The 24,921-nt window shown below is 47.8% G+C and overlaps 1 protein-coding gene and 1 long non-coding RNA gene across 10 annotated transcripts in view; one reads left to right on the top strand and one right to left on the bottom strand.

Moving 5' to 3' along the window:
• LOC309643266 overlaps positions 1-24,921 on the bottom strand; it is an 83,969-nt gene that overhangs the window by 57,148 nt on the left and 1,900 nt on the right. The gene's annotated exons all lie outside the window — the stretch shown is intronic.
• The window catches only part of ASAP2 (ArfGAP with SH3 domain, ankyrin repeat and PH domain 2), a 159,538-nt gene continuing 158,621 nt past the window's right edge, over positions 24,005-24,921 (top strand). For 3 of the 9 annotated variants that reach the window (XM_082425824.1, XM_082425823.1, XM_082425821.1), the window contains exon 1: positions 24,030-24,541. In XM_082425824.1, coding sequence (XP_082281950.1) covers positions 24,416-24,541 — 126 coding nt within the window. In that variant the 5' untranslated portion in view covers positions 24,030-24,415. Of the gene's footprint in view, positions 24,589-24,921 lie in introns of all 9 variants that reach the window. The other 6 variants (XM_082425826.1, XM_082425825.1, XM_082425828.1 and 3 more) reach the window with 5 other exon arrangements.

Here is a 24,921-nt window from a genome sequence, read left to right as displayed (position 1 = left end):
AGCCTCTCAGCGGCATGTGGGATCTTCCCGGACCGGGGCACGAACCCGTGTCCCCTGCATTGGCAGGCAGATTCTTAACCACTGCGCCACCAGGGAAGCCAAAAATGTTTACGTATTCTTAAACATCTTGTTTTAACTAAAAAGTACACTTATTCACGCATATTTTGAGTAGTTATACCTGATTAGACTTCCACATGTAGTAATGCACCCTTACTAAGTCTTTTCTCTAAAAGAAAGTTGCTGTTTCTATATGACTCTATTTACGCCTGCATATTTTATTGGTTGCATTACATATAATTAAACGATGTAATTAAAATAGCAGGCATTACTGGTATAAACAGGTTTGAGAACAAGCAGCTGCCTCTTGGCAAGCATGTAGCCCTGCTGTCGGGATCAATGACAGTGGTATGAGCAGTCTCGGGGGTAGCCTGCTGACCAAGAGCTTTCAGCCTGCAGTGGATGGGGTCCATATGGTTTTTAGAGTGAGAGAGTGTCAATTAATCTGTCAAGTAAACGAGTTCTACTTACCATAAGACAAAGAGGAAACGAATATTATTTGATGCCTATTACATGCCAAGCACTGTACATATATTTTCTGATCTAAAATTCACAGCTGCTAGGTTAGATACAACTTATTACCTCTGTTTAACAGAAAAGGAACTGAGGGTCAAGGATCTTAAGTACGTTGCCCCAGTGGCAGAGATTTCAACGCTCATTTGTCTGGTTCCGAAACTTCAGCTCTCTTGACACAGGAAAGAAAGAAGTTTCATCCCACAGAGTTGATTCAGCGTCTGGTCAATGATAAAAGATTCTTGGTGCTTTGTCTTATAATAGCTGGCAACCAAAGTTAACAGAGTGTGTGAGAAGATACAGAAAATTCCATACTGAAAGCACAAGATCTTCCTAAAACTGCCAATTCATAGGCACGCACAACTGGGCACCTGGCATCATTATTCATCAAAAACAGCGTGTTTGTCAGGCGCGGTCGTGCAGGGCAACCCGATTGACCAGTGCCTGGGCCTCGCCAGCAGTTAAATATTTTGAATATCACTGCTGGCCACCCCTAACACCAACCAACACACCACACTCCCCAAGTGGGCTCCAGAGAGATTAATAGAAGTCAAAGAAGCTGAGTCCAAGGCTGAACTCAACTGCTCTTGGAGAGTGTTTTTGGGAGACCCATATCAAGCAAGCTTGAGCCACCCAGGCCATTCTCTTCTTCAGCCAGTGCTCACCCAGCACAGAATAAGCCTCTCGCTGGCTGCCCTGGGGCCGTCCGCTGAGGCAGGCCCTGCCGCCAAGGACTTCACGGTCTGGGGAGACAGACCGGTGGGCAGCGAAAATAGAGGGCAGAAAGCAGTCAGGCAGAGGAGAGCCCGAGGGGCTGGCAGAGCACCAAGTAAGGAGAGCATCCCACTGTCTGGGTGAAGGGACGAGGGTGCCCAGCTGAGAGCCTGGAGGGACCAGAAGGGGTCAGCTGGAAGGCGAGGGTGAAGGGAATGGGGCTCTGACAGAGAGAGCAGACTGGAGCTGGTGCAGAGTAGCTGGGTGTGAGACGGTGCCTCGGGACGTGGGACAGACAGAGTGTGGAGGGGACGAGGGAGGGTGGGAGAAGGGGGGTCAGGTCTGCACACCTGCCCGATGCTCTCCAGCAGGTCCTGGAGGGTAACGCAGCTGGCAGTGCTCCGTGCCCTCCCTCCCCCGCCGCAGCCCATTAATTCCGGTGCATCCTCAGATTTCAGCTCAGAGGTCACTTCCTCGAGGTCTTTCCTCCTGGCTCCCCTGCTCCACAGGGGCAGAAGCTGGGCCGTGTGTTCACTACCCTGCTGCCTGGGGCTGGCACGGAGGCTGGGAGATACTAGGCTTAGGGCGTGTGTGTGTTGAGTGAGTGAGTGAGGACAAAGATCATCGAGGGTGTCGTGAGCCACGCGTGGAGCTGGCGTGTGTACCCTGAAGCCCTGGGAAGCCACGAATGGTCTCGAGGAGAGTGAGAGACTTGGGGAGCTGACTCTTACAACTGCGTGGAGGATGGGTCGGAATGGGGTGAGGACGGGAACGAGGATATTCCTTGGAGGTTATATGTGATAACCCAGAAGAGGCGCGGGGACCTGTGGGCTGACTGAACCACAGGGCGACACGGGCGAGCACGTAGCATGATCCAGGCTCTGGGCTGGCGCTTTACGTGCGTGACATCATCTGACCCTCGCTACAACCCGAGGACGTGGAATTACTATCATCGTCCCCTGTAAAAACGGCTGATGAAACAGGCACAGAGACGCTAAATAACTTGCCAGGTCACTCGATGAGGAGAGGCAAGTGCCTAAATCAGAGACGGCCGCGCTCTACCTGCCCACGTGTGCCTGGGTGTGCACAGATGGGCCCAGGTACGCAGGGGGCTGAGGGGGCATCTGCCTCCAGACAGGCCGGGTCTGGGTGCCGTGGGGTGAAGGATGTTTGCATCTCAGGCTGGGGGGGGGTCTCAGGCTCCCCCCTCCTCTCACTCCCTTTGCCTTCTGGTGTCTTTGCTGCACATTGAAGACTTGGGATGGAGCTCGAAAGTTGGAGAGTTGCCTCTAAGAAGAGAAATGGTGTTGGCCTGACGCTCAAGCTCCTTATGCAACATGGCAATGAAATCTAGGAACACGCTCTGGGCTCTACCAGGCAGAGCCAGCAGGAAGTGTGCGAGAGCTGCTTCCCAGCACGCCTGTCACAGAGCCGTCTACCTCTGTGTGCAAGTGATTCTACACGTTCCGGCAAATATTATTTGCATTTGGAATCCAGCTGTCGAGTGAGAACAGCTGCGAGCAGGTGCTTTAGGGCACCTCTAAGACATGTTTTCAGATTTCAAAAATCCATGTGAGCCACACTGTTTAAACTGTTTCCCCATGGAAGTTCCAGACTGAAGCTTCTTTGTTCCTGCTGAATGACTCATGAATGCCCTTTAAAAGAGGATGAAACAGACGTGTTTTGGTGGGGAAAATACATAAAGAATGCAGTGCATTTTTCCAAACAGCCGTCAGAGCATCTAATTTAGGCCAATAAGGGCAAACTCACTGAAGCTCTCAGGCTGACCTTCCCCGTAAGGGCCTCGTCCTGGCCTGGGCCCACAGATGAAGGACAGACTGGCCTGGGTGGGAAAGGGAAGGCAGGCTTCCCCAGGGATATGAGTGTTTCCAGGGTTCCATTTGAAAGGAGGGTCCCTGTTTTCTAGAATGTTGTTTTTCTGGGTGCAAATCATGTTCGGTAGCAAGGTGATGTAATAACCGTAAGAAACTCAGAGCGCATTTATATGGCACTTCCCGTGTGATGAGCACGGCCTACATGCAATCGTTCCTTTAATTCTCACAGCCCTCCAGATGAAGAACTAAGGCTCAGAGATCGTAAGTCACTTGCCCAAGGTCACAGAGCTAGTAAGTGGCACAGCTGGGCCACAAACAGGTAGTCTGACCCCTCCCAACATCTCTGCTGCTTCAGCCTCAGTGCTTACCTCCCAGCTCTTGTCTCAGGCACCCTGGGCTGCAACAGCCCTTCTGAACCCACTGGCTTAATTGATCCCATTCTTGATCTTTAGACTTTCTAGTTGTACGGGCTGATGAATTCTCTTTTTAGGCTTAAGTTCTTTAGAATTGGATTTTTAATCTCTCAAACAGAAAGAGCCCTAATACAGATATGTCCTATAAGGTGTGTAGAATGTCAGACTAAGCAGCTTGAACATTGCCTTGTTGGGAGGGAGGCTCCGAAGATTTGCGAGCCTACAAGGGTTTGTTTACAAATCCTTTGGTTTACACTAACACTCAAGAAACATTTGAGCGCTACCAGGTACCCTGTGCTGGTCCCTCTACTGGTAAATACACGTAATCCCCGCCCTGAGGAACACACTCTTAATTTCAACCAGGAAATGACGTTTGACCGGGAATGATACGTGCTCGTTGACCTAACACACTTGGTTCACAATGGTGGCAAACTGGTGCTGATGGAAGGATGAATGGCTGGTACCAGTGGGCAGGTGTCTGGCTGGACTGGACTGAGTGGGGATGCCATCGGGGGCTGCTTCAAGTGCCCAGCTGTGAGGTGGGGGGCTCCTGAGCAGGGACGAGAGGACGGGAAAGCAGGGGTAGCCTTGAAACCATCTGACCGGGAAGGAAGATTGAGGACGAGCTGAGTAACTGGATGTGGAAGCAGAGAAAAGGAAAAGGAGAAGACGGGCGTGAGGAGGACTGAGAGGGATGCCGCGACCAGCAGGCGCTGGGAGCAGGAGCTGGCTTCAGGGGGTGGCGAGAAGATGTGAGTTCAGTTAGACGGGTGGAGTTTGAACATCTGTTCAGCAGCAGTGGGAAAGGCCACTGTGTGTCCACAAGTTGCAGGCTGAGGAGTAGCGAAGTTTGGGGCAGCACCTCAGACCTGGAAGACCTGGATTCCCAGCTCTGCTCTCTCTTTGCTCTGTGGCAGGGCACTGAGCCCCTCACTTAACCTTTCTGAATTTCAGAGGGGATAATGGTACCCTCCTTACTTTGCCTGCCGCATAAGAAGATCAAGTGAAATGAGGTCAACCGTATCACATCATATACAGCTTGGTTATTAGTGTTATTATAAAAATTGATGAGGGAATTCCCTGGTGGTCCAGTGGTTGGGACTCTGCGTTTCCACTGCTGTGGGCCCAGGTTCAATCCCTGCTCGGGGAACTAAGATCCTGCAAGCCTTGTGGCGTGGGAAAAAAAGAAAAAAAGAAGAAACAATGAAAATGGATAACGTGTGGAAAAGCATTAAAAAACTGTGTACAAATGTAAGTAACATTAACTCTTTGGATTAGAATGTTGGGATCATCAGATATTCCCGGATAACTGTAAAGACAGAGACAGCAGGGATTTGGGGCCTAAATGGTGGAAATAATGACTTCGGGTCTCAGTCTGACCCCCGCACTGGAATGAAAGCTTGAATACAGACTTTCCCTCACCCACTGAACTGCCCTCCAAGGCAGAGCCTGTCACTAATGAAAGAGACAGGCATGGACTCAGGCGTTTCAAAACTTCATCTGTCACAACGAACAGAAGTCAATTATATAGCACCAGAAATTGCTTCCTGGGATGATAGATGGAGCTATTAGCAGGTCCTTGGCAGGCTCTGATGCTACCTCTGGGCCATGTGGTCCTACAGCAGTGGCCTGACCCTTCCCGGGGGCCCAGGTCTGAGACCAGCCTGCCCCTCGGCATGGAGTTTCCCAAGGTCTCGCGTGCCCAGGATGGCTCTGCCACAAGCCTATGAGCCACCTCTGTGCCCTGTAGGAGGCTATGTTCTCTAGTCTGTGACTTGCTAAGTAATCTGGGCTCAGCACAGAAGAGTTAAAACGAAAACTTTCACAGCAGGGGAAGCAAAACGGGGTCCAATATCTGTCCCTGACACCAGCTAAGAGCAGCTTCTCTGCTGGTCCCGTCTCTGCCCAGCCCCTGGGAACAGATGTGGCATCTAAGGGCCAGAACAGGCAAGCCAGGCCCACTGTAGGTCATGCAGCTTTTCAGACAGTTCAGAAAAGCAGACATTTGATATTTATTTATTTTTTGAAATATTTATTTTTTATTTATTGTGGCTGCACTGGGTCTTAGTTGCAGCATGCGGGCTTCTTAGTTGCGGCATGCACGTGGGATCTAGTTCCCCGACCAGGGATCGAACCCGGGCCCCCTGCATTGGGAGCATGGAGTCTCACCCTCTGGACCACCAGGGAGGTCCCAGACATTCAGACTCTGTTTGACTAACCTTCGACCTTCCACAAAGATGCATCGTGGGACCAGACACTGGTGAGGAGAGGGAGGAAGGCGTCTGCCAAGCGCTGCCCTGCCCCCAACCTCGCGGGCTCCTTTCCCGGGAGATGCAGCTCCAGGGGCCAATGCCCGTCCCGGCGGGGGCCGTGGTTGGTGACTCGGAAGGTGGGGGGGACTCAGAAGTGCCTTCCTCCAGGGTAAGCTCCCTGGGCACATCCTGGCATGTTCCTTCCGTGGATAAATGGAAGACACTGGCTGCTCTCTCTTCTGATTTGCGGGGTTTTGTTTTTTTTCCTTTTGTGGCAGGGAAGGTGTGATTTGGAGTTGGCTTAGTTTTAACGATATGCCTCCTATTCCTAGAAACGTAAAGGGCCAATTTCTTTAGCACCAGTCGGCGTGGAAGGTGGAAGGTTGACGGTGGCCCCGGGTGGCCAGAGTCTGACAGAGAAGACTGTTCACAAAAAAGCACCCACTGTGCTAGGAGAGCACGGGTGTTGGAGCCGGGCAAACCCAAGTTCATTGTCCCCTCTGTGCCCCTCGCTAGTTGGGGACGTTGGAAATAACTTTATTTCACTGAGCCAGTTTCCTCATCTCTCACACAGGAATAAAAACCCTGCCTCACGGATTGTAGACTCACTAAATAAAAAAAGAACACACATCCAACATCCTAATGAGTATGAAGTTATTACTTTTTAGAAGATCTATCAATTGTATGAGGTTATTTACCAGGAAGGGATAATCATCATGATCTATGTGACTCACATGTTAAACCCGACTCGCTAGATGGCTATGAAATAAAACTTAAAGGGATCCTGTGTGAGAAGTATTTTTTGAAAGCATAATAAATGTGAATTGCAGGGAACTAACCTCAGGCACATAAATACACTGGACAGTTAAATAGCACTCATAACAATATCGTCTCCGCATTAGAAACATTACCATAATTGGTTTCATGTAAAACAACTACCTAAAGATGAGCGATCGTTTCCCACGAGAGCCCTGGAATATATGCCAGGCGGGCTTTTTAATTGAACACTTCTTGGAAGAGGTAGAACAGCTTGACCGCCAAGCGCTGTGTCACAAGCTCTAATGCTCCAGCCACAGTTCATTTTGCCCACTCCCCTGGCCCCAACGCAAGGTCTCTGCTGCAAGCACTGCTGTGATAACTGACATGCTATAAAACTCCGAAGAATTACGAAAAGCCAGCAATCTGCCTTTCCGGTTGCTGCCAAAGAACGCACTTCACATTTTATTGCCTCTGAAGATAAAATCAAACATCACTTCGGCTCCTGCGTGTTCCTCTGCTAATCCGATGCCCCCCTACCTTGAGCATGCTTGTATGGTCTGTGGCCATTTGTCTGCCTCTTAAATTGCTGGCCACTGGGGCAGGGACCATGACTTTTTAAAAAAATATTTATTTTATTTATTTTTATTTATTTATTTTGGCTGCGCCAGGTCTTAGTTGCAGCACACGGGATCTTCCTTGCGGCATGCGGACTCTTAGTTGTGGCACGCATGCGGGATCTAGTTCCCCGGCCAGGGATCAAACCCAGACCCCCTGCACTGGGAGCGTGGAGTCTTACCCACTGGACCACCAGGGAAGTCCCGGGGCCATGACTTTTTGTGCGCTTCCTCATGGGCCTGTACCAAGAGAGATGCTCGATGATTAAATCTTGGGCTCATCCCTTCATTTTTACCACTTCCTGATGTTTGCATCCTTTTAAGGCTTAAAGCTCCAGAGCAGCTTTTAGGACCGTCATCTCAGGATGGTAGAGAGAAGGGGTCTCATCCCCTTTCTGCGTATCCAAATCCTACTGAGTCTATTTCCAAGGCCACCTCCTCCAGAAAGCCATCTCACATCTTGGTGACCAAAAAGGGTCTCTCCCACCTCTAACCTCCCAGAAACATTGTAGGCACCCCTTTGGAGACCAAGTGTTACACTCTCTCGCAGATCATGTGTATTTCTCTATATGTTCTGTCTCCCCTGGGAGAGTTTAAGTCCCTGGAGGGAGAGGGCCCAGCCTGGAATCCCAGTTCCATAGTGCCCTAAACGTGTGGCTCTATCTAAGTACATGTCATGACCTTTCCCATTTTTTTTTCTTTTTTTTCTTTTTTTGGCCGCACTGCGCAGCTTGCGGGATCTTAGTTCCCTGACCAGGGATCAAACCTGGGCCCTTGGCAGTGAAAGTGCAGAGTCCCAACCACTGGACCGCCAGGGAATTCTCATGACCTTTCCCGTTTAGAGTATAAGCTGGGCAAGGGGAATGGCGATACCTGTATGACAAGGGCTTGGTGAGGACATAACATGTGTAAAGTAAATGGCAAAGGGTCAGGCCCCACAAAGATGCTCATAATTATGTTGAGTGAATGAATAAAGAATTGAATACATGACTGTATCTCAGTTTTCTCCAGTGAGGTTTCACTTGTAACCTCAGCAAAGGTGTTTACTGCTTGCAAAACTCCAGAGCCCCAGGCCCCGTTGAGAGGCAGGTGATGCAAATCAAACACCTCTGCCTGACTCATGTTAAGACCCTTTCCAAAAGAGCAAACCTTCTTCTTACATCAATCAATCCTGACTACAGACTGCTAGAAGCTACTTACAAATAATAAACAAATAACCAACCAAACCAAGTTTCTAGCCTCTTCACCAAAGACCTACTCCTAGTTTATGAAGCCCACAAAGAGCCATTGTGTGGTTGGAAAAGGTACCCCTTCTGAAGATACTACTGCCCCCTGCCCCCGCCCCTCAAAAAGCCTAATAAATATGCAGCATGGTGGTGACTGATAGGAAGGGGCCCCCCTGAGTTACGGACTGCACAACCTGCCCTGGGCCCCTTCAATGAAGCCAATTTTAAGTTTGACTTCCTGACCAGGCCTTTGCCCAAACTTAGGTACAAAGTCAAGGGTTTCCACATCGCAGAAGACTGTGAGGAGATTGTAGAGCTCTCCTTTCCTTCAGGAGCCTGTTTGCTGAAATGTACACATGGGAAAGAGAAAAACATCCAGGGACGGGCAAACCCTGTGAGATTTCTGGATTTGGGACAAATGGGACCTCCAGTGGGGAGAGAAGGCGGTAATATGGAGGGAGTCATGGAAGTCTCGAATCTCAACTTTTCTGTACTTTTTGCTCCTGGTGTAAATTCACCCATTCAAAGAATATTCAAAGAACATGTTTAAAGCAACTACTACGTGCTAGGCCTTAGGGATGTAAGGCTGAAAGGAAAACAGGAAAACAGACTGGATTCCCTTTATAAACACACAGCCTAGTAATGGGGACTGACATAAGATGTGAAAAATACTATAATAGAACAATGAACAACACACCTTGGAAGCAAAGATGGAGGTATGCCCAACTCCACCTGGGGAGAGGGTGAAGGCTGGTCTGTGAATTTTAAGGATTTTGAGTTGAGTTTTTAAATTTATTATTATTATTATTATTTGGCTGCACTACACGGCATGTGGGATCTTAGTTCCCCAACCAGGGATCAAACCCGGGCCCCCTGCATTGGAAGTGCAGAGTCTTAACCACTGGACTGCCAGGGAAGTCCCTTGAGCTGAGTTTTGAAAGATAGAAGGAACTCACTGAGTAGACAAGGGCCAACGGGCATCCTAGAGAAACGAAAAGGCTCACGCTAAGATGCAACTGTGCAGAAATGCACAGCACTTTGGGGCACTATTGATGGTTGGACCCATTCCCCAAACTCAGCCAGAGAGACCTTTCAAAAATAAAGTCTGCTTAAAATGGTTCTGTGGTTTTCCATTCCCCTAGGTAAAGTCACAAAGTCCTTACCATGGAATCTTCTGAGCTCTTCCATGACCAAGAACCCACTGGCCTCTCCAGCTTTCTCTCTCAGCACTTGTAGGCCACTCTTCCCTTCAGCTGCTTGAAAACACCCAGAGCTCTCACCTGTGACTCTTTGCACACACTGGCTCTCACCACCAACGTCCAACTTACATCCATTGTTTCTTACTCATTCCTTTGGATCAGGGGCCCGCCCTGGATCCTAGGCCAGGTGATGTCCATATGCTCTGCTCTAGCAAAGCACCCATTGAACTTGATTGGACGTTCTTGTTCAAAGTCTGTCCTCCGCCTTCGACTGTCTGCTCTAGGGGATCAGGGACTGTGGGTACCTCACTCTCACCACTGGATTATCAGAGCCCAGCACAGGATCTGATATACAACAGGAGCTTGAATGAACGAATGAGTCAAGTGTGATTGCATCTCTGGATATATGTGAGGTTTGATGAGAAATTAAGTTGAACAGTTACACAGTCTAGACTGTGACTGACCTTATACAGCACACTAAGGAATTTGGATTTTATTCGCAGACTGTGGGAAGCCATTACTGGATTTCTTTTTTATTCTTTTTTTTTTTTTTTGGCCTCACCGCAAGGCTTGCAGGATCTTAGGATCTTAGTTCCCCTACCAGGGATCGAACCCAGGCCCCCGGCAGTGAAAGCACCGAGTCCTAACCACTGGACCGCCAGGGATTTCCTGGATTTGCATTTTTTTTAATTAATTAATTAATTTATTTATTTTTGGCTGCGTTGGGTCTTCGTTGCTGCGTGCGGGCTTTCTCTAGTTGTGATGAATGGGGGCTACTCCTCGTTGCGGTGCGCGAGCTTCTCATTGTGGTGGCTTCTCTTGTTGCGGAGCACGGGCTCTAGACGCGAGGACTCAGTAGTTGTGGTGCATGGGCTTAGTTGCTCTGCAGCATGTGGGATCTTCCGGGACCAGGGATCGAACCCGTGTCCCCTGCATTGGCAGGCAGATTCCTAACCACTGCGCCACCAGAGAAGTCCTGGATTTGCATTTTGTAAAGGTCGTTTTTGGAAAGATATTCCTGGTACCCATGCAGACAGGAGGGGTTGGAGAGGTGTCTGGAGTGGAAATGGGAGGATGTGTTACAAAGCCCGTTCTTCATGCACAAAAGGGCTGAGAGCCTGAATGAATGAGGGACGAGGAGTGAACTGAGGGGAAGGGGACAACCATATGTGTATTAAACAGGTGGAATCATCGGGATCTGGTGACCGACTGGACGTGTGAGATGAGGAAGGGGAAGAATTTAGGATGGTGACAGTTTCTGTTTCTACAGCTAGATGAAAAAGAAGAGCGAATTAGGTGAATGGAACCATGAAGTGAATTATCCTTTTATTTGGGTTGTCATTCCCTGGGGCCTTGATCAAAGAAAACCATCTTTTCTACGGCTTCGGATTAGCCTTTCTGAGCAAGGAGGTGAGGTGTCTTTTATTCTGTGAGGGACTCTTACACTCAAGAAGTGTAAGGACCACTTGTTCAGTCTGCAAGCCAGGTGGGCTCTGAGGCCCTACTCAACCCATCTGAGTCAGTCCTATCCTGTTCAGCATGCCTAACCTTCTATCCGATTCAAGGTCTATAAGATGTGCTCTTTGCTTCTAAGAGCTCCGGGCTGGATTGCGGGGCACAAAGGAGGCATTGATCAGCTGCCTTTGCTCCCATCAAATCCCTCAGTCATTCCTCTGCTGGGTCCTGTCTCCGGTGTAATGACTCCAAGTGACCCAGCGTGCCTGACCCCGTTTTCAGAGGTCTGGCCCTGTGTGGGCCTTCTGACCACGTTCGGGACGCTGCCCAGTTCAGGACAGCACTCTGGTGGAGCCTGGAAGCCCAGGCCCAGAGCTGCTGTGCTCAGAGCCTGATGGAAAATCTGAGCAGGGCCTGAGCAAACAGCACAGCCCACGTCTTGGCATCTGCAAGAGGGCCTCACCAAAACACGATGCAGAGTCGGTGAGGTCAGCTTTGGCTGCGAACCTCGAACGGGGGGGAGCGTCCAGGGGAGGAAGGAAGGGACGCTGGTGAGCACGTTGCCAGGGTGTAGCCCTCGTTTAAAAACAACAACAGAGAAAGGAACTCTTGGAGGAAAGGTCCTTGACTCCAGACCCAGAGGCACTGGCCGTGGCTCATCTGATGTCTGACCAGGGCTGCCCCGAGCAGTTGGTTCAACGCTGTCTCCCGGTCAAGTTAAAAGACTTTAGAAAACAGCTCACAACCCCTTTCCAAAGAGAGTCATACACACAGCCTCGCAGACACTGGGAATTCCACAGAGCTGAGAAAATGAAGTCTCTGTTTAAAGCCATGGCTAGGCCTCTCATATGACTAAGGGTTATTGCTTCTGCTTAGAGGCAGGAAATATCCACAGCTCCAAACCCTACGGGCAAACCAAGCCCTCCCTGAGTGCCAGTTAAACAAGCACTTTCAGAATGTATACTGGGCATTTTCAGATCCCGTGGGAACGGTTTTGCTCTCAGATCAGAATCGTGTCAGGGGTTGTCCAGAGGGCTGAAATTAATGGTCTGTGAAGGGGGCTTGCTGACTTCAAACCTGCCCTCTAGGATTTGCCCTGACACATGCATGCGTTCGAAAAGAAGTCCAAAAGTCTTGGTTTGGGGTTTCTCCTCTAAAATGCTAGATAAAGCTTCCCAAACTTGCTTTATCTAAAATCTCCTGGAGCGCATATTAAAAATCCAAATTTCCAGACCTCTCTCCTGAAGACTGATTCAGTGGGTCTAGAGTAGGGCCTTCTGGAATCTGGATTTTTTTTTGAGAATGTTCTCCTTTTTATTTTTTATTATTATTATTATTATTATTTTGGAATCTGGATTTTTTTAAAGGGTCCCTGGAAATTCTTGTGATTAGGCAAATAACAGCAATGCTTTTGAGTCATGGGGCACTGGTAGGGGGGCAGGCCAGCCCATGGTCATTCCCACCGCACGCCTGACAGGTAAGCAGTGACCACAATGAGGAGGAGACCACGCTGACCTGGGGGACCACAGGGTAACATGGAGACAACAGGCAGGAATGCTCTGGGGGAAGGAAGCAGCACCAGGACGGGGTGGAGAGGTGGGGGATTTTGTCAGCCATCCTCCATTTCCTCAAAGTTTATGAGAAGATCATCTCTGAAGGAGATGTTCTAGATAAGGCTGCATCTGCTGAGATTATGAACCATAACCGTAGGATTGTTTAGATAGGACATGTTTGGAACGTAGTGACAGGATGGAATAGATTGACTGTCTAGAGAGTTGGGAGAAAATGTAATTATCGGGGAGGTTTCACTGGGACTTGACACCCAGATCACATGGCACCAAGTCATAGGTACTCTGGTGTGACCTTGAGCTCCTCTTCCACTAACTGAAGAATGCCTCTATGAAGGGCGTTTGTTTGCTTCTGTGCATGAAACCAGGTGCCTCTGCAGACACCATTTCACCATCATCTCTGTATTCCCAGGGTCCAGCGCAGACAGGGCCTGGGGCACGGTACACCGTCCATGAGTGCCATTCAATGGCTTTGAGCGGCATCTTTTATATTTTTTGACCTTAGGGCTCCGGGCATTGTGATGGAGACATCTGACTCACGGCCAGAGCAAGATTTGATTCTGATTTTCTCTATAAAGCCTCAGGAAATGCTTAAGACTGGTGGCATTTCAGAGACTTATTCTCCAGTCTTTCTGTATTCATTCCTCTCTTCAGACTCACGCTGACTCAGGTCCGTCCCTTCAAACGGATGCGCTAGGAAACCCTCCTGGACCCACAATTAATAACCCAACAGCCCGGATGCTCAAATCCCCCACTGCCTCGAGGGTGAGCTCCTTCCTGAGGAAGCTTCGCTCTCTTTCTTCAACTCAGCAACGTGTTCTTTAGTCCCAGCTGGAATGTGTCACTGAAACACTGAGCAGTGTAAGCCTTCTCTGACAGCTTCAATTATCAGCTCAAGGAATAAAAACAAAAGTCAGGAAGAGGTGTCAGAGGCAGAAAAGCAGCACAGAATTGGGTCCTCCTGTGGCATGAATAATGTGAAGGAATATGTTTTTCTCCTAAGTTATAGTTCCATTTTGGGTGTTTGCTTCCTGAGGGGGCATTAAAAAGGCCTTGTTTGACAATTTAGAAAAATAAATGACCCAAAGAAAGATTTATCTGTGATAGAATCACACTATGGTTTCAAGGGTGAAATGCATGACTAATAATAGCTTTTAGGGAGCAACTACTGTGTGCCAGGTGTTTTTACCTAGATAATCTCTAATTCTTGAACAGTCCTGCTAGACGAGTAGTAGTGACTCCTTTCACATATCCCCGGTCTTTCCAGTGGAGAACTTAAGGCTCCCAGGGCAATTTGCTCAAGGTTACAGAAGGTTGGAGGATTTGAATTTTGGACATGAACCCTAGAAGTCACACTTTTTTTTTTTTAGTCTTTAACACTTTTTATGACACTAATTTGTGTTTTGTTTTGGTAACAGCTTTACTGATATATAATTCACATACCATACAATTCAATCGTTTTCAGTGTACAATTCAATGATGTTTAGCATATTCAGAGTTGTACAACCATCACCACAAGCAATTTTAGAACGTTTCCATCATCCAAAAAAGAAACATGCACCCTTTAACGATGACCCTCCTGCTCCCCCAGCCCCTCCACTGCCCCCAAGCAACCAGTAATCTATTTTCTGTCTTTACAGATTTCTATATTCTGGATATTTCATATAAGTGGAATCATACAATATGTGGCCTTTTGTGTCTGGCATCTTTCACGTAGCATAATGTTTTCAAGGCTCACCCATGTAATAGACTGTGTCAGTCTATTTCCACTCCTTTTTATGGCTGAAGACTATTCCACTATTTTAGGGATTTGTGTTCCCCCCAAATTCCTATGATGAAATCCTAACCCCTAATACCTCAAAACGTGACTTTATTTGGAAATATCAATAGAATCATAGCAGATATAATTAGTTAAGATGAGGTCATATGGAGTAGGTGGGTCCCTACTCCAGTATGATCAATGTCCTTATAAAAAGGGGACATTTGAACACAGAGACATGCACACAGGATGAATACCACGTGAACATGAAGAGAGAGATGAGAGTCCTGTTTCTACACCCTAGGGAACACTGAAGACTGACAGCAATCCACCAGAATCTACGGGAGAGGGATGGGATAGATTCTCCCTCCCAGACCTCAGAAGGTATCAACTTTGCCACAACTTTGATCTTGGATTTCTAGCCTCCACAAGTATGAGACGATAGGCTTCTGTTTAAGCCACGCAGTTTGTGGTTCTTTGCTACAACAGCCCTAGCAAACTAGTACACGTTATATGAATTTACCACATTTTGTTTATCCATTCATCAGCTGTTGGACATTTGAGTTGTTTCTACTTTCTGGTTATTATGAATAATGCTGCAATAAACATTTGTGAACAAGTTTTTGTGTGAACATGTGCCCTCATTTCTCTCGGGTATATACCTAGACATGGAATTGCTGGGTCATTTGGTAACTCTATGTCTAAACTTTTGAGGAACTGCCAGACTGTTTTCCTTAGTGGCTGCACCATTTTACATTCCCACCAGCAGTGTATGAGAGTTCTAGTTTCTCCATATCTTCAGATCACTTGTTATTATCTTTTTTTATTATAGCTATCCTAGTGGGTTTGAAGTAGTATCACGATGTGGTTTTGATTTGCATTTCTCTGGTAACTATAATGTTGAGCATCTTTTCATGTGCTTCTTGGCCATTTGTAGATCTTTCTTGGAGAAATGTCTATTCAGACCCTTTGCTCATTTTTTTCATTGGGTTGTCTTTTCATTATTGGGTTTTAAGAGCTTTATGTTCTATATTCTAGATACAAGTCCCTTACCAGATATCTTACTTGCAAATACTTTCCCACAACCTGTGGATTTTTTTCACTTTCTTGATGTGCCTTTGAAGCACAGAAGTTTTCAATTTTGATGAAGTCCAATTTATCCATTGCTAAATAGTGTTTTAGCCACCTGCTTTGCCTCTACCCTTGCCTACAATCATTTTTCCAAAAGCAGTCAGTGATCTTTTTCATTTTTAGTATAAAGCAAACTCTGCCCATCCTTCTTGTGCAGGAAAATCATGAAGATTCTGAGGTTCTGTGTGATCTGTCCCCATCCACCTTCATCATCACCTTACTTCATCTCTCTCTCTCTCTCTCTTTTTTTTTTTTTTTTTGATGTTGATGTTTCTCTCACAACATCCCAGCTGCTCTGACCTTTTTTCTCTAAGTGTCTACCCAGTTCCTGCTTTGGGACTTTGCACTCACCGTGCTTTTGCAATATGCTCATCTGCTCCTTCTTTTCATTCTGGACTCAGCTCAACTGTTACTTTCTCCAAGAAGTCTTTCCTGATTGCCTTCTCTAATGCTGCTACTCCTCACCCACCCCCAGATACTCTTTACTACATCACCTGTTCCATGTCTGTCGATGGGACTCACATGAAATTAATTTATTTACGTATTTACTTACTATCTGCCTTTCCCTGCTAGAATCTAAGTTTGATAACGGCAGTGACCTTTTCTGGCTTGTTCACAGCTACATCCTAGTTTGGGGGACAGTGTTTGACATACAGTAGGTAGTTAGTAAATGATGGTTGAATTACCGAGCAACGGAGTACAGTGGCAACTAGACAGAATGGATGATAGCATGGCACTTCAGAACCGAGAGGAGCCTTCATGAATCTCAGCATTAGAAAGAACCTTAACCCTTTAGGTTTTATCAAGTCCCATTAGTACCGTATAGTTGACATATTTTGGGCTTCTGACAGGATGGGAAAGCTAAGTTCCTGCTTGTGGTGTATGTATCCTTCACGTACGCTAGAAAACTGCTTCTCAAATTTTAAAGTGCAAACAAACTACCTGGGGGTCTTGTGAAAGTTCAGGCTCTGACTCAGTAGGTCTAGGACTCTGCACTTCTACCAAGCTCCCAGGGGATGCTGATGGTCTAGGGACCACAGTTTGATTGAGGGGACAGAGTGCCCCAGTTCACATGGGGTGAAGTCACTCCACCACCAGGTGGAAACTATCCTCGCAGTAAGGTTCCCAGTACTGATATCAAGGGAGGAAGGCTGAACACTTCAATCTCTGAAGAGGTCAGGTCATCAAGCAACCTGCCCCCCATCCCCAAGGCTTGACTTCCCTCGACAAGCACATCTTTACTCAAGCCGACAGAGAAGGAAAAGCCGAGTGTGCCACCCCTGCATCTCTCAAACCTACGGATTTTCCTTATATTGAACTGATATGTCTTCTCTCATTTTGTGTGTTGGAAGAGAAGCACCTCCAAGCAATTCAATCCACATTTATTGGGCACCTACTGTGTGCGTGCCCTGTGTTTTGGAGCTGGAGGTGCAAAGATAAATAAAACACGGGCCCCTCTCCCCCAGGAGCCTAGTCTATGATGTCAGTGAGATGAGAAAACAGATGCTCTGGTCAGGATATAATGTGAAACCTTTTGTAACGGAAGCATCCAGTGCTTTGGGAGAGCTGAAGCATTTTCTTTCCAGAGTGAAGGTAAGGCTTATCAGTTCAGAGAAACGAGAGCTCCCATCTTGTCTGACTCATTGTTTGGCTAACGTGATCGCTCCACACCCCAGTGAGAAGAGGGAGGGTGGTGCGGAGCACAGGACGGAGGAAGGGCAGGAGACCTTTTCCAGCGTGTTAGGATGTGGAAACGGGCACTTCATTTCCTAGCAAAAGCCCTGGACATATGTCTAAAGCACTGTGGAAGCAGAGAGGAGGAGACGGCTGACTCTGCCTAGAATATTCAAAGGAGACTTCGTGGAGGAGAGGTCTGGTTTTGACCCTGAAAGATGGCCAGAAGTCTGTTAGATTGACAAGAGAATGCGTGCTCCAGGCCAAGGGGCTTGCGGAGGAGGAAATACTTAGGGTCAAGAGAAGGGAGAGAGTTAGGCGTGGCCTGGCGTGGTTAGGGTTGCAGGGCGGTGGGTGCCTGGGGATGAGGCTGGAGCGGTGGGAAGGCTTGGGAGGCCTTCGGTACTGATTGAGGACTTGACCGCTAGGAAGCAGATTAAAGGCAGAGAACCGTGTTAATGCCCAGCGCAAAAGCGCTCTGTGAGCTGGGAAAAATGAGAAGCTTGGTGAGGTTAGAGCACAGTAAGCAAACTTTCTCTGTGAAGGGCCAGATAGTACTTAAACATTTTAGGTATGTGGGTTGCAACTACTCAACTCCACCACCACTGTGGATAATATGTAAACGCATGGGTGTGGCTGGGTGCCAATAAAACTTTATGAACACTCAGATTTCAGTTTCATATCATTTTCATGTGTCACAAAATATTGTTCTTCTCCTGATGTTTTTCAACCATTAAAAAATGTCAAGGGCTTCCCTGGTGGCGCAGTGGTTGAGAATCTGCCTGCCAATGCAGGGGACACGGGTTCGAGCCCTGGTCTGGGAAGATCCCGCATGCCGCGGAGCAACTAGGCCCGTGAGCCACAACTACTGAGCCTGCGCGTCTGGAGCCTGTGCTCTGCAATAAGAGAGGCCGCGATAGTGAGAGGCCCGTGCACCGCGATGAAGAGTGGCCCCCGCTCGCCGCAACTAGAGAAAGCCCTCGCACAGAAACGAAGACCCAACACAGCCATAAATAAATTAATTAATTTAAAAAAAAATGTCAAAACCATTCTTTCCTCAGGGGCAGTACAAAATCAGGCTGCAGGCCATCTTTGGTCCCTGGGCTATGGTTTGCCAACCTGGCTGGGAGAAGGTAACAGTTAAGGGAGTTAGGAAGAAGCCTGGGACACATTGTGAGTTTAAACTTAATCCTGTGGCCAATAGGGAACCACTGGAGGTCTTCAGTGCAGGGACCATGCACAAGTGGCCTGCTGGGCCACCTAAGAGGGTGTCCTACAAAACCTAAGAATGGGTCTAAATGGAGGGGAAGAGAGTGATTTGACTCAAGAAAATAAATTATTGCAAGCACTCTTTAAAAACTTTAGCAAAATTCATCTGCATACAGAGTGCTAATTAAACTTTTTTGCTTTTTCATTAAAACAGTCCACACCCTCTGTTGGCCCTGGTTTGTGTTGTTCTAAGTACTTGAAAACAACAAATGGCATTTTCTTAATTATTCTAAGAATTTTTATTAACACAAGTTGCCTTTGCCTGTACAGTCCAGTTTACTGAGGTTTTGTCCTATGTGGGCTTTATCCCATCAGCATGACTCAGAGTGGGAAGGTCTAATGTTCTGCCTCTTGGCAGGGAAGGTACAATTATACTCAGCAGTAGGCTGGTAAATGTTTAACAACCTGCTCTGCAAAAAATGTCTGTGTACCTACATACGTAAGTTTATTTTCATTTAATCCTATAAAGGATGTATAGCACCCAATTTGTAAGTAATAACAAATTATACAATACTGTTTATTATAAATTCCATAGAGCTCATTTTCACAGAACACTTCTGTTGATTTTTGCCCAACTCTTGTATTCATAGCCAATCAGTGTTTGCAATTCAACCATGACTTGACAAAATAAGACTACAAATAAATGCTTGATTATTATCCACTTCGGCAGAGAAGTTCCTCATGTCATTGACAAATGAGTGTAGTTCCAACATGAATGCTGGTTAACATTTTTATGTTAATGAGTAAGACAAAAGTGAAGCCATGAAGATGCCTGCTGTAACTTCACTCATCTGTCAATGACATGAGTGCCCTCTTTGCTGAATCATATGACAGTTTGCAAATACTGGAAGAATATTACCTCCAATATTTTCACTACTCACAATGTAAAGGCTACAGACATGACACACTTTTAAGTTTAATCTCCATTTTTTTTTTTTTTTTTTTTTGGGCAAGGTGATGCCACTGAAAGGTGTAAATAAAGGGAGTGACAATTGTGCTCATTCCTCTCTGCAGAACCCCCTATTTCTTTTTTTGTTTGTTTGTTTTGTTTTTTCCCTGTACTGTACAGTATGTTCTGATTTAGAACCCCCTATTTCTGAGCTTTGAAATCTGCATTTTTAACATTTTCTTGATCCCTTTATTAAGCTTAGACAATCAACAAAACAATAAATAAAGTCTTGATTTTTTACATTTGCCAGTTGCGCTGGTGTAAATACTCCCACTGTGGACGATTTCAAGCCGCCAGAACGTAGAGTTAGGAAAAGATGTGTAGCAGCACACCATTATAGTGGTATTTCTGCCGTACAGATACAATCTACAGTTTGCAAAACTCTGGAAATTTAGCGGTCAGCTCTCTGGAGTCAGCGTGAGCTGCCTCCAGTGCAGTACATTATAGCTCGTTCATCTAGAACTGACTTTTGCAGTTCAGTGATCAGAATATCTCTGATAGAAAGAGCTTTGTTCAAACAAACAAACAAAATGAACAGACCTCAAGTATTAATATCTTACTATGAAGTTAGCTATGAATAAATCAGTTTGTCATCTAAATCTACCAGCTTAACAAAATGACAACATTCTCGGAAATTAGCCCTCAATGTCATCTACAACATTCTTATTCTTGGGCTTCCCTGATGGCGCAGTGGTTAAGAATCCGCCTGCCAATGCAGGGGACACGGGTTCCAGCCCTGGTCAGGGAGGATCCCACATACCGCGGAGCAACTAAGCCCGTGAGCCACAACTACTGAAGCCTGCATGCCTAGAGTCCGTGCTCCGCAACAAGAGAAGCCACGGCAATGAGAAGCCCGTGCACCGCAACGAAGAGTAGTCCCCGCTCACCGCAACTAGAGAAAGCCCGCACGCAGCAATGAAGACCCAACGCGGCCAAAAATAAATAAATTAATTAAAAATAAATAAATAAATTCAAAAAAAATAAAAAATAAAACATGCTTACTCTCAAGTGTCTAGGACCAATGATTAGATTTTCTCAGTAGGAATATGGCCCTTGTAGCAATTCCCTCTTGTGACCAAACGAACATAAAACGTGAATCATGGAATGATGAGATGCCTGCACAGGGAAGAAGTCTTCAAAATTAGCTAGTCCAGCTGCTTTCATTTTACAAATGAGCTGAGTCCAGGGAGGTTAATTAACTTATTCAAAGTCACAGAGAAGCAAAGGTGACATCAAAACCAAAGTTTTCATTGGTAAAATACTTCCTGCATGCTAATTTTTTCCCCCTAGAGTACTAAGGTGAGAACACTGTGCTAAGTGTATTTAAACTTCTCTCACTTTGGGGATAAATTGGTCCCTTCAGCAACACTGTCTGAAGGTGAATCTTGTTAAGCATGGAAATGAAACTTCTGATTATGCTTACATGTTCACATCACTGGCGTGTTTCTTCTTGTTGTTTTTCTATTTAATTACACTGTTTACCATAGTTCTTTTAAGACACAGATCTCTCCATTCCAAGAGTAATCATTTACAAATTAATAGCAAGTGAACTGGATAAGTCTTGTGTTAAGCCAGCCAGCCCTCAAGCAAATTTCAGAGTTAAGAACATATTTTAAAACTTGATTTGAGAGTGAAAAATCTCAGGTTCCTGAGAACTACTGGGGGCAGAAAATTCCTTTGGAAAATGGGCTGTTGGCCAATCTCAATGGGCTGCTGAAAATCCCATTTTTGAGAAGAGGATTTCTTTCCTCTTTCCTAGAAATGACAAGTCTGCAACACGATGTTACTTTTCTTTTCTTTTTTTAAAATAATACAAGTCTACAACCTCTTATCTGAAACCCCTGAGGCCAGATGTGTATAGAATTCAGAATTTTTCAGATCCTAGGGAGTTAATACAGCACATACACTAGATATTTTGAGTCACCCCCAGTGGGGTCTGGGGTAATACTCCATAAGCAAGCACATTTGTAGTTTGCACTAAAACATAAATATTCACATGAAGTGGGATAAGCAAGACTGTAAATAGTCACACGTCAATTCACTTCAGATCATTTTACCACCAAAACAGTTTTTTTTTTTTTTCAACTTTAGATTTTTCAGAGCTATTTAGATTTTAAAGTTCTAGGTAAGGGGGTATAGACCTATAATGGTTTTCCCATCATGTTCTTCTTTTCTTCATGAATCCAAAAAAAAAAAAAAGTGTGTGTTTATAATGTTTTCTTGATCCACATTCAACTTTCATTTTATTATTATTTGTTGGAAACTACTCATTCTCATTATATTAATCTCAGAGACCCATTAGCTACGTTTTATTCTGATCTTGCTTTAATTCTAGGCTTTTGTGCTACGCAAGGGTTTTTGAGATTCTCAGTGATGGCTGGAGGCATAAATTGCTTTGGTGTTCTATCACAGACGTTCTCTTTGCAGTGGACTTGGTGATGACTTGCTTTCCACTAACCTTTGCATCTACTTGTATAACGCAATGCAGCTTTGCGATTTTATTTTTGTGGCTACTAAGGTTTCTGTAAAAATACTATTAAACTACAAAAAAAAAAAAAAAAAGACAGTAACTGCACATAAAGAGAATAAAGAAGAACACAAAGCTTAACTTGGTCCTTGTAGAAGAAGTCTGGATCAGTCTGGTTAATGCTGTACTAGATGTCAAGGAAAAACACTACTTTCTCTTCTTAAATCCTTAAATCCATAGCCTGATAGATACTAGTCCTCTAAAAATCAAGACTTGAAAACTTACCCAAGATAAGAACAACAAAACTGTAGCTAGAAAACTACCTAGGAGGGAACAGAATCTGACTGGTGCAGGAAAGGGTGCATTAATATAAGTATTATCTATAGGACTTGAATTGTAGAAAGTTGCAAATAGAGGAAACCACCAAAGACACGGAAAGGGTGAAAAAACATATAGGGAAGATAGAAGCAGAGATGCTTCAGTTTTAACAACGGTAACTTATTGCCTAGTGCAGTTATAAAAGCTATCCACTGATACAGTTATTTCAGAAAGCGAAATTTCATATGCAATGTTACTAAAATACCAAAGGCCATACATAATGTCTGACCCATGCTGCCACCTCATATAGCAAATTCTTACAAGGGAGCTTATAAAAGATTGACTGGTCCACTGTCCTTCAGTGTCAGGAGACTGCCTTGTCTCACATGTTGAATTTCCAACGTCTCTCACACTTCCTCCTTTTCAGATGCACAAAAGGTTTTTGTAAAGTTTCTCTTGGTTTTATTGCTGGCAGCTACAGAAACCATGCCACATGCCTGGTGTAGAGTTATGGGGTGTGATTTTATTGGACCAGTGTCTTCAGAACTTCTGGACTTAAAAAAAAATTTTATTATAGTTGATTTACAATGTTGTGTTAGTTTCTGCTGTACAGCAAAGTGAATCAGTTATACATATACATATATCCACTCTGTTTTAGAATATTTTCCCACATAGGTCATTACAGAGTATTGAGAAGAGTTCCCTGTGCTCCACAGTAGGTCCTTGTTAGTTATCTATTTTCTATAGAGTAGTGTGTTTATGTTAACCCCAGTCTCCCAATTTATCCCTCCCCCCCTTCCCCCCTGGCAAGCTGGATTTTTAAAAATAATTATGAGAGTTTCCTTAAGAGCCATTCAATGAAAATCTGTTTTAACTCAAACTCTTTACTGGGCCAGTTATATATGAACTTTGCCCTCTCGTGGTGCACTGTTCTCCTGGTTCTCTCACACACTCCCTGGGTCCCCTCCACTTCCTACAGGAGTACCATTTCAGCGTATTCTTATCTGCCCAGAGTGGATCCTGGCCTAGTACCCTGAAACTGTTTCCAACCAACCGAGAACGACCGAGGATTTTAGGGGAAAAGCATAGGAAACATGGCTGGGACACTGACCAGGGGTCCTGTTAAGCCCTCGGAAGCGCTCCGACTTGGATATGAACCCCACTGGGCCACTCAGTTACTCTCGGGAGAATCGTTTGCCTTCCTTCTATGTAAAATACATAACCATCTCTTTACTTGCCTCACGAGGTCGTGAGGATTGGATGGCACAAAAGCACTCACTCTATGGTCATTTCTCGTGGCTGTCACCGAATCCCAAGCTGGCGGGCGGGTGCTGCCGGGCGGGGCGCGGGAGGCATCTGCCAGGCGGCGCGCATGGTCCTGCAGGGGGCGAGCTCCTCACACCTTCTCCCGCGCCCGGACGGGCATTCCCGGCGGTTTATGGGGGACACCAAGAAGGGTTCCACGACTGGGGGTGGGGCGGGGGACGAGACGGGGGGACGGTGGCTCGGCCCGGGAGGTGTAAGCGCACCCTGCGCGCGCGCTCGCGGACCCGGGGTGGGATGAGTGACGGGAAGCTCGGACGCGGCCCCGTCTGACCCGCCGGCCCCGCGGGGCGCGCCCTGGAACCCCGGCGCGCGGCGGGGACCCCAACGCCGAGACAATGCGGCGCGCGGCGGCGGCGGGCGAGGGACTCGGCGAGCCGGAGCGCGCGCCGCCTTCCTTCCTGCAGGCTCAGCTTCCCGGCGGCTGCGGCGGCGGCGAGCGCGCGGATTGGCGGCCCGGCCCTCCGCGCCGCCCCGCCCCGCGCCCGGCCGGCCACCGCCCCCGGCCCGGACCCGCCCCTCTCCGCGGGAGGCGCTCGGGGCCCGCGGCTGGGTGGCGGGTAGTTCCCGCCGGCTGTGCGCGTCCGCCTCGGGGCTCGCTCGGGAGGACAGGCGGCGGCGGAGCCCTCGGCGCGGCAGGCGGACGGGCCGGGCCAGAGCTGCGCGGGGCTGCGCGCGCGGCCCCTGCTCCCGCCGCCGGGCCCCGCGGGCGGCAGACCCGCGCCCTGCGGCGGCTCGTGCGGCGGCTCGTGCGGCTCCCGCGGCGGCGGCCCGCGCCGCGGCGATTCCCTTTGTCCGCCGGCCGGGCGAGCTGCGGGCGCGGCGAGGGAGGCGGCGTCGGCGTCCGAGCGGCCGGTCGGAGCCCTCGCGGCGGCTGAGGCGGCGGCTCCCCCGCGGCCGGCCGCCCGCGCTCTGAGGCGATGCCGGACCAGATCTCCGTGTCGGAATTCGTGGCCGAGACCCATGAGGACTACAAGGCGCCCACGGCCTCGAGCTTCACCACGCGCACGGCGCAGTGCCGGAACACGGTGGCGGCCATCGAGGAGGTGAGCGGCGCCGGCGGGCCTCGCCGGGCGGGCGGCTCCGGCCGCAGGTAGCGCCGCGCCCCGCTAGCCCGCCCCCGCCCCGGGCCCGGCTCCCGCATCCCGGGAAAAGTTTCTTTTCCTCGGGATCCGGACGCGGCTGGGCGAACCCTGCCCGAAACAAGCCCTTTGTTCCGTGGAGGTGGCTCGGAGGAGACGGCTGCCGGCTGCCTACCTTGGGCCTTTTTAAGACCCCACCCCCGCCCCTCATCCCCTCGCGGGGCCCCGGGCCGGGCGGTACCCGCTCCCCCCCCCGCCGTTCCCCACCTCCCCGCGCCGCCAACTTTGGCCCGCGGCCCCCCAGAGTCCCCCTCTCAGCGCGTGGAGTGCCCCTGTCCCCAGCC

The sequence above is a fragment of the Balaenoptera physalus genome (assembly GCF_965194825.1).
Source record: "Balaenoptera physalus genome assembly, chromosome: 15".
In the NCBI taxonomy this organism is placed as follows: Eukaryota; Metazoa; Chordata; class Mammalia; order Artiodactyla; family Balaenopteridae; genus Balaenoptera; species Balaenoptera physalus.
This window is presented reverse-complemented; position numbering and strand designations above follow the sequence as displayed.